The 15,995-nt window shown below is 40.1% G+C and overlaps 2 protein-coding genes across 3 annotated transcripts in view; one reads left to right on the top strand and one right to left on the bottom strand.

Annotated features, from left to right (window-relative positions):
* The window catches only part of LOC112151038 (LYR motif-containing protein 4B), a 44,903-nt gene extending 43,106 nt beyond the window's left edge, over positions 1-1,797 (bottom strand). The window contains exon 1 of the mRNA XM_024279648.2: positions 1,645-1,797. Coding sequence (XP_024135416.1) covers positions 1,645-1,730 — 86 coding nt within the window. The 5' untranslated portion in view covers positions 1,731-1,797. The remainder of the gene's footprint in view (positions 1-1,644) is intronic.
* An 81-nt stretch (positions 1,798-1,878) lies between these two features.
* Positions 1,879-15,995, top strand: part of fars2 (phenylalanyl-tRNA synthetase 2, mitochondrial) — a gene marked incomplete in the record, with an annotated part of 136,184 nt that continues 122,067 nt past the window's right edge. Inside the window, 2 exon segments of one of the 2 annotated variants that reach the window (XM_024280518.2) lie at positions 1,954-2,002; positions 4,506-4,603. 2 annotated transcript variants of the gene reach the window in all.

Genomic DNA, 15,995 nt, shown 5'->3' with positions numbered 1-15,995 from the left:
AAAAAAAGCTAGCTTCTTGTTTATGCATTAGCTAAAATCCAAAATGGCCAAAAATTCCCCAGTAAACCAAATAGGTCAACAACGTTAAAATGTTGCTAAAATCAAACGTAAACTCTAAATTAGCCTAAAAAACCCGAGTAAATAACAAATTAGTCAAAAATGTTAGCATGTTGCTAAAATATTAGCTAAAATAAATAATAGCATAAAAACATCAGTAGATGCCAAATCAGCCAAAACCAAGGTAGCACGTTGCTTAAATATTAGCTGAACTCCAAAATAGTCTAAAATTCCTCAGTAAACTAAATTAGGCAGAAACGTTAGCATGTTGCTAAACTAGAAGCTAAATTTAAATTAGCCTAAGACCCCAGTAGACAACAAATTAGCCAAAAACGTTAGCATGTTGCTAAAATATTAGATACACCCCATTTTTTTAAAATTACTATAAAAGATAAAAACATGGTCCATCAATATATTTAAAGGTTTATTGCTAATCTACTTAAAATTTTAAAATTTGAAGACTTTCTCCTTTATTTCCTAGAAGGGAATATTTTGCTCAATATTCCAAAAACTCTGAAGTTTATGAAAACCAAAAATACAAGCAGCAATGTTCGGAACAAGATGAACCTTCTGATACCAAGTTGATGAAATCACTCAAAGTGTAATTGAGTTTACATGCTGAAAAATGTATGGAAAGGAGCAGAAAAATCACTATAGTGTGAATGCTTACTAAACTATCAAATTATTTTAAAAAAAAACAGTTCATATAGTCCCAGACAGAATAAATGACAAGGATACCACGTGATTAGATTCAAATGAAGAATTTCCATCTATCAATCACTCAAACACAACGAGAAGACCTGTCACTCTGAGCTCCTCTGAACAAACCAGTTCAACAATCCCAGGGAGGAGTAGAAGATGAGTGACAGCAAAACAATCACCATGCCAGGAGAAGCAGGAGATCATTCTGGGATGATCAGATCTTTCATGTGATCTTGAAAAGTTCATGTAACATGAATTCAACTAAACCCTAAACTATTTGGAAGAGACTTTTTGAAAAAAGGGAAAATCCTGGAAAGCTATAAAAACGTATTGATAAAACATGCAAAAAAGATATCAAGTGTATATCTTAACACAACAGAAAAGCCCCTGCACAAGTACAATGAGACTCTGAGAGAGTACTGGGGGGATATAAATAATGAAGGCTTTTCTCACATTTCAGTCTCAGGTTTCAACCAACAAAACTGTTTCAATTAACAAACCTTCAAAATAAGAGTCTAAAAAAATCAGTCAATAAGCCGTCACAAAAAAGACATTTTTTAAAATTATACGGATGGTGTAAGCTGATTGCATTTTATTTAATGTTGTTGTGCCAACAAACATGCCTTAAAGTGATCATTGAGGGCAAACTTTAAAAAACGCCTTTTCATATAAGTTTGTATTTCATATTCCGATATAAATATTAATTCTTAGCAGCAAAAGCAATCACGAATAATGTCAGTTTCGTAACACGTGAGGCAGTCAGGAGAGTTTCGTAAACTCTGCAGCAGCTGATGTAAACACAGGCGTTAACGGGAACTTTCCGCCACTGACAGCCGAAACACCGCTTCAGGAGCCCCGCTAACCCGGCCTCAGTCCGCCGCTTACCTGTAGTTGTAGGAAGGGAACCTGCCGCTCTCTTTCAGCATCATTCTGTAAAGAGACAGCACCTGGGATCGAGTGGACGCTGCCATGTTGGTGCTAACGACGCTGCTGCATCTCTGCGAGAAAGGACCCCTACTTAAGAGTGGCCAACGAGCGCCTGATTAGAAATATTAAGTATATGCGGGTTTTCTTATTTTTTCTGAGTCGTATTATGATTAATTTGATACATTTATGTTATTTATAAAATAAAATTCAGTGAAAATATATATAATTATTTTTTTAAACATGCTTGAAATTCAAGACTCATGCAGGCGCGTTTTTGTTTACCTCACAAGAGTTGAAGGCTGAAGTCTGACAGAAGGTGAGTTAGCATTGCTCATTTTAACCTCTAAATTATTCTACTTAAAAGAAGAAGAATATTTAAGGTGTCGGTTAGGATTTCATTATTAAAGTGCATGATTATGAATCATAAATTGTAAAAATGTGTGGCCTGTCGGGTTTTAAAAGCTCATGTTGTGTTTGTGAGGCTCTGCTGCACATCCATTCACACATGACAACTTCAGGTTGAGCTGTCAGGTGTTTGTTTGCTTATGTGCGTGTGTTGGCGCGCGTGGGTCTTGTTTTAGGTCAGGGACGTGTGTGACCGCACAGACAGAGTCCTGCTGGACCCTCCTGGTCAGGACTTAGACTATCAATCTTTAGTCATTTGTGTTTACTTCTTCTTTTCCTTTCGGCTTTTCCCTTCAGGGGTCGCCACAGCGAATCAGTTTCCTCCATCTAAGCCTGTCTTCAGCATCCTCCACTCTAACACCAGCCACCTTCGTGTTTACTGGTTTTATAAATACACTACTCACTATAATTTAGGGACATTGTTATTTCCACGAATGCTGCTTCTATTGAGCTGAATTTTTATGGAATACATAAAAGTTCACTTTGATATTACTAATGATGTATGAGAAATAGAAAAGTTTTCAGTAATTTGATATTTAATACCCCAAGAAATTAAGACAATGACAAAGATGGCCCCAAATAACAAACATTAACCGAGTATTTCCTCCATTTGCTTCAATAACAGCTTGACAGTGACGTCTAATGTTCCTCACTAGACTCATGATGTTGTTCTGAGGCATTCGAATCTTCCACTAGTGCTACATGTGGTTCTGCAGGTCATTTAGGGGTATGGTCCGATCATCCAGTCTCTGCTTCAGCTAATCCTAGATGTGCTCTATGGGGGTTCAGGTCAGAGGTCATTGCTGGTCCTACCAAACTAGGCACTTCCAGTCCTGCTGTGACAATTCTGGCAACATGTGGTGGTGCATCATCATCCATAAACAGAAAGGTGGGGGTGTTCTGGTAGAATTTGGGAATGACAATGGTTCTATGATGACTCTGAAGTTAGAGCGGGCAGTGACTGGACCATCTACAGCAGGGGTGTCAAACTAAATCACACAAGGAGCCAAAATCCAAAACTTCTTAGGTCACGGGACGAACAAGATAAACATTTATTGAACACTCTAAAACTACATTTTTAAAACTTTAAAACCGTAACTTTTTATCATAATAATGAACTAGATATATAACATTACCTGTGATAATGCTAGTGTGAATGATGGAAGCTGAATTTGGCCACTGAAGATGCTGAAATTGATAGCTAAAAATGCGGTAGTTGATAGCTAAAAACATTGAAGTTGATTGCTAAAATCACTGAAGCTAATAGCTGAAAACGCTGAAGCTGATAGCCAGTTAAAACATTAGCTAAATGCCAAATTTCCTTAAAAAGACAAAAAAAAAACTTAGGTTAGCCAAAACAGCTAGCATGTAGCTAAGAAAACCTGAACTTTAAAATAGCCTAAAAAACTGAAAAAAAGCTTAAATTAGCCAAAACTCCTAGCATTTACCTGAAACGTTCACCGAACTCCAGAACAGCCTAAAATAATCTTAGTAAATGGTTCATGAAGCTAGCAGAATGGCAATTTTTAAAACTTGAAAACTGTAACTTTTTAACATAATTCTGAATAATAAGAGACAAGAATATTATTCCAGTATAAATCAACTTAAACCTTAAATAACTTCCAATATTTTACTCTCCATAAAGATATATTTTGTCAAAATTATACAAGTTAGAAATAAGTGTAATATGACATTGGGATATTAATAACAATAAAATAAAGTAATCTAGAGGGCCTGATATACTTACCTGGCGGGCCGGATCCGGCCCCCGGGCCTCGACTTTGACTCGTGTGATCTACAGTATAATAACCAAATCAGTTTAGCTCTGACTGTGATGACTGCTCAGACTGTTTCACCTCCTCCACCAAATTGAACCCTGTGGACCTTGTTGACATCATTGTTTCGCTCACCTCACCTCGCCTCACCCTCACCTCCTCCAGCAACACTGACGACCATCATTTCGGTGCATGGTGACCTGACACCCATAAGTGAACAGGACGGTAGACCATCCTGCCTTCTCCAGGTCACATGGTTTTGTCCTTAAAACGTTTATGTTGGTATCTTGGTGTTAGTGGACTCACCTGAAATGGTCGTCTGTCATTCCAGTCAAAGTGGTGGAGTTGGTTGTGATTGGTTTGTCTATAAACTCTAGTACCCTCACATCTGGTAAACTCTGACAGTAGTTCTGTGTCTGGATGAGTCTGCTTCTGACACTTTGAGAGTTCACCTTAAGCATCTCACTGTCTGCTACTAACAATGAACATGCGCTATGACCACGTCCTGCTACTCGTCCATTTAGCAATATCTGGTTAAATCAAGTTAAAATAGCTCTTCCCACGTGCTCAAATATGGTTGTGTATGTTTTTCTAGCATCACCATTAACAGAAATTCCTTGTTTTCTGATGTTTGTGTAGGCCCCGCCCATTCCTCTGCAGAGTCTTTTAGAAGGATTTCTGTGGATTGGTGTCTGCGTGTGTGGACAGTAGGCTCCTCTGCAGTGGATGTCTGAAAGGTCAGACGCACATCCTGATTGTTTATATCCTGCTGTGTCTGAGTGTAAAGGTCAGCCACGGTGTGGGTTTGTGTGCAGTTCTGAGTTTGTGTGTTACGATGCAGGAAAAGGTAACAAATGGAGCCATCAAGTCCATTATTGAAGGTGACAACTTAGTGTAGCTGCCCACCTTTCTCACCAATGAGGCTGCACACATCTATGTTAGTTAGGGAAAGAGCCTGCAGTGGTTAGCAGTCTCGCCTCACAGCCCGAAGGTGGTTCAAATTCCAGCTGGGTTCTTTCTGTGTGGCGTTTGCATGTTCTCCCCGTGCTTGTGTGGGTTTTCTCTGGGCCTTCTGGTTTCCTCCCACAGTTTCAGAACATATTGCATGGGTTCATTGGTTACTCTAAATTGCCCCTATGTGGGGATATATGACTGTATGTGGGAGTGAGTAGTGCCCTGAGACGAACTGATGACACTGGAGTGTATCCCACCTTTACCCAAAGTCAGCCAGGATGGATGAATGGATGGATTAGCCTCCAGAGTGTAGCCATAAGCGAGTAGCTGCTTGTAGTTCCTCTTAATGACATTGTTCCTCAAATGGAATGTCGAATTCTTCTAGAATGGAAGGGAAAGGACTTCCATCAACGTCAACCTCTTTTCCAACATTTGCAATAGAGTAACACCAAAATAGAAATTACTGGTAAATATTGGACTGTTCAGTGAGATTGTCAGTGAGCAATATGGACATTTATGGTCAGTCAAGTTTCAATGAATTTAAAGTATTTTTATATATTTGTAACAGTGGATTATGGCAGTGTTCACGAAGGATCCCAACTGTGCTCAATATTAGATTCTAGTCTCAGTCCATAATACTACATAGGTGTCATCCTTGGTCAGGATGAGAGGTATTTGCAGGCTGTCTGTTGCATAGGCAAGTGCCCTTGATTTGTGGTTTGCCCAGCGACTGTGACCGAAAAGCTCTTTGGTCCTTCAAGGAAGGCAGTAAAGCACTATATGGCCTAAGTGTACATCATTTACCATTTACTTGACATGACTTTCAAAAGTTCATTTTAAGTTTGAGAGGGTGTGCTTGGTGCAGGTTACTTTGTTTCTTCTGCTTGCTCTTATTCAGATCGTCAATATAAGGGAGAGCCGGATAATTCAAAGTTTCTTCAGCAGTTAAGTCTTAATTCTGGAGGAGCTTCCTGTAATCAGAGAAAAGGCTCCGGTTCTCCTTCCACCTGTGTGGAGCAGCAACTGGAGCGGGTCTAGGACCTTTGTTGTCTGATTGGGTCTCCTGCTCGTTCTGGAGCTTCTCTGAGTCGGAGGAACTTCCCCCTGATGAGCTCCTTTGATCTGTTTGCTCGGCTGATTTCTGTTCGATTCCGGCTGTGAGCTGCAGATTGAGTTTTCCTCTCTGTCTTATGTCTGCCCGGCCGATCAAGGACGCCACTGCTCCTCCCATCGATTGCTTCCTCCCTCGTTCACACCTGTGGAGGAATCGGCCCTTTTGCCCCAAAGCTGATCGCTGCGATCCATCGCGGGTCCGTTCTCCGTCCAGCCGCCTGCTCTGCGGATCGATGGGCCTGCTGCCTTTGAGGAAGCAGGACTTAGTCCGTGAAGGCTCCAGCACCACAGGAACAAAACACCGCTGTGTCTGTGTGACATTTGCACAGAGCTCTGAATAAAACATAAGCTGCTGGCGATCCAAGGAAACGTCTCTGAATGTCGCAGACGGTTTTTCTGGGTCAATATTTGATGGCCCTGACCTGCTCGCCGCGCGGCTTTTCCTGCCGGCTGTTTGCGTGCAGAATGTCACACTCGGGCGGAGCTGCAGCGGGCCGCCGTCCACAAACCTGACCCCGGCTTTAATTGGCAGAGAAATGTAAATGTGCTGGAGATGAGGCAGAGCTTCAGGGGAGAGCTGAGGGCCTGGACGGAGTCCAGAGACAGCCTGCAGCAGCTGGAGCTGGGGGGGTCTGAGGGCAATTCGTCAGGTTCATGGAGATGAAGATGTCTGCAGGCAGCACATCAGGGCTGATCTGATGATGCTGCACACTCACGTCTAATCCACTTCCTGCGCTTTCACGGAAAAGCAAAGGTTACTCATCAGAGTCGTAATCCAGTCCAGCTGATCGATCTGGTGGTGGCTCTCCTGATAAGGTCTGCTTTTCATCTTCATCACGCCGCTTTTTCACCGAACAAGACAGAAGTCCTCTGTGATGGAAACACACATTATCTTCACATGTACTTTTCTCAGTCCAGTTTTCCACACAGATGCTCAGAAGGTTCAGTTCAAGCTGGTAAAGAAGGTTTTCACCAAACGTCAGTCCTGAGGAGCAGCAGCTGAATCCTTCAGAACAAAGCTGCAGCTTTTCTGAAAGACAGATGCTGAATATTCCTCTTATGTATCTGGTCTGTGACGTAAACTGAGAGAGAGATCAGCTGACGGAGCAGGAAACACCTTCATCTTTGCTGTTTAACCTTAAGTGTAGCTGAAGCTTCTCAAAGAAGAGACGCCTAAGCCTAGTTTCCACAGAGTGGTCCGGTTTGATGCAGTATTTTCAGTGTTTTAATTGTAAAATGGACACATTAAACCACGTGTCAAAGTCAAGGCCCGGGGGCCGAATCCGGCCCTCCGGGTAATTCTATCTGGCCCTCCAGATCATTTTATTTTATTGTTATTAATGACCCGATGTTATCTTGTACTCATTTCTAACTTGTATAATTTTGACCAAATATATTTTTTATGGAGAGTAAAATGTTTAAATTTATTTAAGGTTTAAGTTGATTTATTCTGGAATAATATTCCTCTCTTTTTATTATTCATAATTATTTTAAAAAGCTACAGTTTTCAAGTTTCAAAAATTGTCATTTTGCTATTTTTTTGGACTATTTAAGCATTTGCTAAGGTTTTGTAGGCTGTTTTGGAGTTTAGTTAATGTTTTAGCTACATGCTAGCTATTTTGGCTAATTTAGTCTTTGTTCAGTTTATCTATTTTTTATTTACATTCTAGCTGCTTTGACTATTATTTTTTAGTTTTTTAAGCAAATTTGGCATTTAGCTCACATTTTAGCGTCTCTAAGCTTCAGCATTTTCAGCTATCACCTTCAGCACCTTATTTAGGCTTTTTTTGTTTTGTTTTTTAGGCTGTTTTGGAGTTGAGCTAATTTTTCAGCTACATGGCAGCTGTTTTTAGCTAATTTAGGCTTTTTTTTGGCTATTTTGAAGTTTAGATTTTTTCAGTTACATGCAAGCTGTTTTGGCTAACTTAAGTTATTTTTTTTGTTTTAGCTTTTTAGGATAATTTTGCATTTAGCTAATATTTTACCTGGCTATCAACTTCAGGATTTTCAGCTAAAAGCTTCAGTGATTTCAGTTATCAGCTTCAATGTTTTTAGCTATCATTTTCATCATCTTCAGCTATCAGCTCTAGCATCTTCAGCAGCCAAAATCAGCTTACAGCATTCACACTAGTATTATCACAGGTAATGCTATATATCTAGTTCATAATTATGTTAAAAAGTTATGGTTTTAAAGCTTTAAAATTTTAGTTTTGGTGTGTTAAATATTATTATCCTCTTCAGCCCGTGACCTAAGGTGTGTTTTGGATTTCGCTCATTGTGCGATTGAGTTTGACACCCCTGATCCAAATGGTTTCCACATGTATTCATATGAAATCATCTCAGATGAATTTGTGGGCTCAGATTCCTCACCCTCCACCCCCTCCTCCAGCCTAACATCCGCCTCGGATGACGTCATGTTCAGTCTAGTTTCTGTGAGGAGTCTCAAGCTTCATGTGTGTGTTCACATACATTTGTGTGTGTATTCATGAGTGTCTGCATGTATGTGGGTGTGTTTGCATATGTGTGTGTTTCATAATGGGCTCAGCAGGTCTAGAGAGAACAGATGGACACACATGCACGTCCAAACATACACATGCAGATACGTGCACAGCCATCCACACAGGGCTGTTATGTAACTCCAGAGATGCTCTGAACCCGCGCTCTCGCCTCCATCAGCCTGAAATCAGTCTTGCATGTGGTTGGCACGAACTCGTGTTGCTTCTAATCTTCCATAACTGCACTTAGCTGGCGTCTTGCTCTCCCCCCTTCCTCTCTGCGACCTACAGAGCGGGTCTGTCAGACCCACCGTCTCTGCAGAGACCCCCGGTTTTCAATAACACTCAGCCTCTAATCAGAAGGTTGTGTCGGGGCTCCGGGAGGACCAGACAAGATTACAGAAGCTGGAGATCTGCCGAGCCGCTCACGCTCCACGAGTTCATGCAGCAGCCCGGTGGAAACATAAATGTGAAGATTCATCGAGTTTTCATCAAACACTGCTGCTCGTCTCTGCCACAGAAACCAGTTGCAGGAACTGTGGAGATCTGCAGAAGACACAAACTTTTCAGAGATTTTAAGCCTCTAAACTCTGCATGGATTCACTCATTTAGCATAACTGTAGAAGTACAAAGCTCACACAAAAGCATCTTCATGCAAGCTTGTAATGTCAAACCACAGCAGCACAGCAAGTTTTTTTGCTTCATTCAGCTGCAGCAAAACAGCAGAAATGCCGCTTCAGCAGCCGAGCGTCGTCACGGCGATGCACTGGCTGACTCCTGACAGAAACTTTGATTCAGCTGCGTGAACATATATAAAACAAATTTTAATGTTCATGATAGTTGTAAGTATTGAATCAGAGTTTTATGCTGCAGTACAATTGGTAACGGATACAATATAATATATGTACTTGGATACTTTTTACCTAAAATCAAGCAGAGCTATAATTATTTTTGTAATTATTGCAGTTATTGTAAAAATAAAATAAAAACAAATTTCATGTCACCTTGTTTTGCTTGGAAGTTTCAAAGCCAATTTTAATACAAAGTAGGAAGTACCTCATGTTGCAGTTCCTCCAGTGACCACTAGGAGCTGGTGCCAGAAGGGATGAATTTTCCATTTAACCCCATTTTAAAAATCCCTATTTTACACAAATATCCTGAGTCAAAAATGTTAACTAAAAATCTTTGTTGTTTGTAGTAATTGTTGTTGTATTGTTATTGTTGATAACTGTGGAGTATATTTGTTTGTGTGTGTTGGGGGGAGGGTGAGGGGGGTGTGAATTAATTAACTTTACTTCGTTAGCGCTAGAAGCGGCTGGGTGGCTCAGTGGGCTAGGTGAAGGGCTGACACCCAGGAGCCCTGGGTTTGATTCCCAGGGTTGTCCACTGATCCCCACCCAGATTGGGTCCTTAGACAAGACCCTTGACGCTGCTGCCTAACTGGGTCCCTGTGCCCCTCAAGTACAGGGTTGTGTCAGGAAGGGCATCCGGAGTAAAAACTCTGCCAAATCGCAAAACAGTGGGTGCCGTTACACTGTGGTGACCCCGGAAGGGATAAGCCGAAAGTGAACAACAACAACAAGTTCGTTAGAGCTCGAACACCCTCTGTAAAAGTCTTAAACTCTTCTTTGCCCCTGTCTATTTGCTGTTTTCAGAAACGTTTTGAGGTCGGCAGAGCAAACCTGAATTGGGTTGGCAACATTTAACAGTAAAAGAGACATTATGCTCGTTTTCTACTGATCAAAAGCTAGAAGGAGCCGCATAGTTTTACTTTAGCTTTTAAGAAATTTGGATTTGCATTCATTCTTTTTTTAAATTAATAAATATCAATTATGTCTATTTTTGGCACAAACAAAACTAAAAATCTAAAAAAAAAAACAGCATCTCTAAATGCTCATCTTTTTTTTTGTGTGTGACAAAAGCTCAAATAACTTTTTTTTGTTCTTTTCTCCTCTTTGTCCTCAGCAGTCTTACACTTCTGAGTTTTGTTATTTTAGTTTGGGGTTGGATCTTGGTAGTCTTAGTTTTCAAGCTTTGTTTATTTGTTTTCTTCAGGTAGTTTTGGTTGGTTAGTCATTATCAGGAGCTTCTGACTCTGTTGGTCAACATGTCTGGGTCAGCAGTCTCCATGACTTATTTTATGTTTGGATAAGGAGACACCATGGAGAGATAAAAGAGACACATGTGGATCTGGAGCTGCAGGTTGCAGACTCCTGATGTTGATCATAAACAAAAATGCAATCAAGTTGTATCAGTGGCTCCAAAGACAAAACAGTGGTCTCGATATGGTTTTCTCTGAAACTATAGAACATGTTGGTCCATTTGTCTGAATGCATAGTTGGTGCTGAAGACTATTTTTGTGTTTCTTATGTTAACAGAACATTTTCACGTGATGTGACACAAAACAGCGAGTGTGCAGAATGACTTCCAGTTATATATTATGACTATGGTTTAGAACAGCAAAACTGAAAGCTGAATGCTGTTTTAAGCAATTTTACATAAATAATAAAAGTTAATCTAACTAATTCTAACTGAAATTTGTAGAATATTTATTTCATAAATGTCCTACCTGGTTGTTTTGGTTTCGCTCTTAGATCAAATATCAGTATTCCTCCTGCAGAATGCTCCACAGCTGCTTCCCCAAAATCCTCTGGATGATATTAAACCAGTCGAGGACTATTTCTCTCTGACAACCCGGTCATAGTTAGACGAAGGTTACAAGAACTTCATTGAATACTGCTTGTTTGATTATGAAGGTAATTCAGATTTTCTTCTTCTAATTGATGCTAATGCTAACACTAGCCTTCCATGACGGAGATGAGACATAGATCTGCAGAGGATGTCTTCTGTCCAGTTAGAGTTGATTACATTTCTGTGTTAACAAAATCACTAAAAACAGAGCTAAAGTCAGACGATTTCAACGTGTCTTACAATAAAGAAAAACTAATAACTGTTGTGTTAATTTCTGACATAGCTCCTCTTCGCTGTTGTTTATAACCATGTCTGATCCCTGCGGAATAATAAAGATAAACAAGGATTAAAATAATTTGTAAGCGTCAAAAATAAATATAAGGAAAGGATTCTTTGTATGTAATTTTCTAAATGCGTACGGCCAGAGCTGAACATTTGTCTTGGCTGCTCTTATTTTGAAAGCTGAAAATACAGGACTTCATAGCAGAACTTAAAATATTCACAGTACCACTGGATACACATTGCTATTTTTTTTTTACAATTACCCCATAAAATACTCTGAAATACAACAAATATTTCTGATTACATAAACTAAATGTAGCCTTTGGTGCAGTTAAAACACATGCGGAACATGCAGTAATGTGCATCTTGGCTGCACCTATTACGTGTAGCCAACATGAATTTGATTTTTGTGTACTTTTAACATGTTCTTGTGGAATTTTCTCATAATGGAAGAAACATGAAAGAAGAAATTAAGAAAATTAATCTTAAAACTCCCTTTCTTCATTCAAATCATTTTGAATCAGGAGCACATGAAAACAGGCAGTTTAAAGTATTTGTGATGTAGAAGTACACTGGGCGAGCCAGAGTCTCTCTGCTCCTCTCCATTCCGATGCATCCACTTACAGACAAATAGATCCATGAACAGAACAGGCCAAAAGTTTAAACACACCTTCTCATTCGATGGGTTTCCTTATTTTCATGACTATTTACATTGTAGATTCCCACTGAAGGCTGTGAGGGCTATTAGACCAAGAAGGAGAGTGATGGAGAGCTGCAGCAGATAACCTGAACCTGAACCCCCTTGAGATGTTTTGGGGTGAGCAGGACTGCAGCGTGAAGGCAAAGAGGACAACAAGCGCTGAACACCTCTAGAAGCTCCTTCAAGATTGATGGAAAACCATCAAGCTCATCAAGAGAATGCATAGAGTGTGGAAACTAGTTATCAGAGGAATGTGGGGGTATTTTGGTTAATTTCAGAACTCCACGTGTTCATTCATGGTTTTGATGCTTCAATGAGAATCTACAATGTAAGTCATGAATATTAAAAAAAAAGAGAAGTTGTGTCCAAACTTTTGGCTTGTACTGTATGTATATAAAACCTGAGTTACAACTGTAACTTTGTCACCTGGAGCTCAAAGTCTCAGATGTTTCATATTTTCCAGGCTGGCAGAAAAAAACAAATTCAAAAACAGGCGTTTTAAATTCACTGTGAAACATCTGCTGCCTCAGCACTTCCTCTTTCACATACACTTGTGAGAAAAGCTGCGTTTTTACCTAAAGGTTGCAGTTAGGATGTTCTCCTTTTCTGCATGTTTAAACTGTTTTTATTGCAGACCTATTTTCAAGCGTGGAGTCTGAAAGGATGCTTTCCACCCTGCAGAAGCTGCCAAATGTGCCTAACCTAGCTCAATCTTTAGTCAGAACTGCCTTTACGGGTGGAAATGTCAAGATCACAGACCACTCTGTGCATGTAAGTGAATATGTTCATGCACATGTTCTTATATGGGCAGGTTGCAGGCGACACGTTGTAGTAAACACTTGTACAACACACAGGGGTAAAGTAAAGGTGAAGTAGGTGAGATGCAGGTGTGTCGTTTGGATTTTTAACAATATAAACCCCCCAAACCTTGAATACTGTGCTGGAAAATCATATAGGTTAAACCAGGTCAGTCTTTGACCAATCAGGGGCTCAGATTGTGTGGTGACGTATGGATGCCGACCTGTTTTTAAGTTAAGGACAAATTAATAATTGCAGGTTGGAATTATGTGACAACAGAGCCAGTTCAATTGAAAGAGAGCTGAGAAAGAAAATGCCTGGAACAAGATTCATGAGATTTGCACCACTGTGGCATTTCACACCAAGCCTCCATGCGCTGGTATCCGGTACCGACAGTCCAGTGTGAACACAATGGGCTAAAGGTGCTTTCAGGAATGGGCGTTTAGAGCACTCTCATCACATGCACAGTAGCATAATACTCACCTGCGTGATGCAGCCAGTCTTTTCTTCAACCCTACATGGGCCTGGACAACCTATGGGTCAACCCCACAAAGAGATGCCTGTGAATTAGGCATCCAATCCAGTTTTAAATTAATCTATTCTTAGGCTTCTGTCTAAGGCTGGGTTTAGTCTGGATGGACTACCAGTGGATGTCAGGGCCGCACAGTGAACAGTTACCACTCAGACTCATTCTAGGTCATCAATTGAGCTATGTGGAGTATCTGTAAAATGACTGATTTGCATGTCAGTGTCCAAAATCCCGTTTTCATGGGAGGATTTTCTGGCTGTGAATGGAGTGGTGGGCTTCTCTGAAACCACAAGCGCTGAAGGACTGGCCAGGAGAAATGCAGCCTCTTCCCCTGTGTTTTGCTGCACATTTGCATTTCTATCCTGCGGTCCAGCATTTGAACATATGCTTCTGCTGCAGCCAGGATTCACACCCACACACTTCCTCCGTCACGTGCACAAACAGAGCGGGGAGCGTGCAGGTGGTTTGCAGTAAAATAAACTGAACCCGATCAGAGATCAGCTGACCAACCCCCCCTCAAAATAAAGTGGAGTGTAAATTACTTGGCTAAGTAAACGGATCAGTTGGTTGTGTTTTTCCTCATCAACTGATGGAAAATGTGAAAAATATATATATATTTTTAAATTCAAGGAACATTTAAAGCTGAGTGTGAATTCAGAATTGACTCAATGCGCAGTGGGAGGATAGAAAAAAAACGGGAGTATTGACAAAATATATCTTTGCAGAGTTTTGTTCTTGTGGAGTTTTTTAATGTAACAGAATAATAAAGATTTCTAAAGTAAAGCTGCCTCTAACTGAGCCTGACCTTAATGAGGTGATGGAGTTTGAGGGATCTTTGGAGCTAAGCTGTCTGAGTCTCATAGTTGAGTATTGACTGTATTTGAGAACTGGAATGAGCGACCCCTCGCTCTGGTGTTCCAAACAGGAAGTACCCGCTGGTTCCAAGAAGCCAAAACCCCATAGACTTCTATAGAGAGATAAACAGCTGTTACTCAGTCACTACATCTGTCAGAATAATCATTCTAGCTCTCATCTATTTTCAACATATTCTTGCTAATCCTCATTTTTTTCATATTTTTCTGCAGTTCATATGATTTATGTTATAAACTGACCAATCAGATTAAAGGTGGTCTCAAGTTGAATGTTTGAAACGTTTGAGTGACAGATTTTGTGGTAGGGGTGTAGATTTCTAATACGTGAGAGTGGTTGCCATTAGAAACTATGACTCAGACCATCTCCGACCAATCATTGCCTACTGACGTCATCTGGCTCCAACATGGCGGCCACCATATTGTGATAAGGAAAAAGACGACTGAATTGACTTAATTTTGTTCTGGTCGGAAGTAAACTATTTAACATGCGTGACATCACACTCACTCGGTCCGGTTCTTGTGTACAGTCAACAGTGACAAATCAAACAGGAGTACTTCAGAATCCTAAATGGGTTGGATAAATCGAGGTCCAGTTATGCCTCCTGGATTGGCATCACCACGGTTCCACCCTGGAGCCAGGGCCAGAGGCTAAGATTGCAGCTGGATGACTCTTGTGATGGACATGCTTTGCTTTAAAATCAGGGTTGTTTGCACATTGAGTGTGTTAATATAAACCTCTTTTGTTATAGAAGCTGAACTTTGTTGGTCTTTAGCTGCTCAGAGAGGATGGTGTGTGTGTGTGTATGGGGGGGGGCAGGCAAAGTGTTTGACCTCTGACCGTTGTGGATGGTGCTACGTTATGTTAAAATACAAAAAGATTGTTTCACCTGAGTAAAAGTTTTGCTAACTTGTTGAATAGCACGTGTCAAAGTCAAGGCCCGGGGGCCGGATCCGGCCCTCCAGGTAATTCTATCCGGCCCTCCAGATCATTTTATTTTATTGTTATTAACGATGTTATCTTGAGCTTATTTCTAACTTGTATAATTTTGACAAAATATATTTTTATGGAGAGTAAAATATTGAAAGTTATTTAAGGTTTAAATTGATTTATTCTGGAATAATATTCCTGCCTTTTTATTATTCATAATTATATTAAAAAGTTACAGTTTTAAAGTTTTAAAAAATTGGTATTCTGCTAGCTTTTTGGACTGTTTTGGCATTTACTAAGATTTTTTAGGCTATTTTGGAGTTTAGCTAATATTTCAGCTACATGCTAGCTGTTTTGGCTAATTTATGCTTTTTTCAGTTCAGCTGATTTTTCAGGGTTTTTTTGTTTTTTAGGCTAGTTTGGCATTTAGCTAATATTTTACCTGGCTATCAGCTTCTGCGTTTTCATCTATTAGCTTCTGCATTTTCAGCTATCAGCTTCAGCATTTTCATCTATTAGCTTCAGCATTTTCAGCTATCAGCTTCAGCGTTTTCAGATATTAACTTCAGCGTTTTCAGCTACCAACTTAAGCATGTTTAGCTATTAATTTTAGCATCTTCAGCTATCAGCACTAGCATCTTCAGCAGCCAAATTCAGCTTACAGCATTCACACTAGTATTACCACAGATAATACTATATATCTAGTTCATAAATATGTTAAAAAGTTATGGTTTTAAAGTTTTAAAAATGTCGTTTCAGGGTGTTCA

The sequence above is a fragment of the Oryzias melastigma genome, linkage group LG20, assembly GCF_002922805.2.
Source record: "Oryzias melastigma strain HK-1 linkage group LG20, ASM292280v2, whole genome shotgun sequence".
Lineage (NCBI taxonomy): Eukaryota > Metazoa > Chordata > Actinopteri > Beloniformes > Adrianichthyidae > Oryzias > Oryzias melastigma.
Note: the sequence above shows the minus strand (reverse complement) of the source record. Positions and strands in the feature narration are given on the sequence as shown.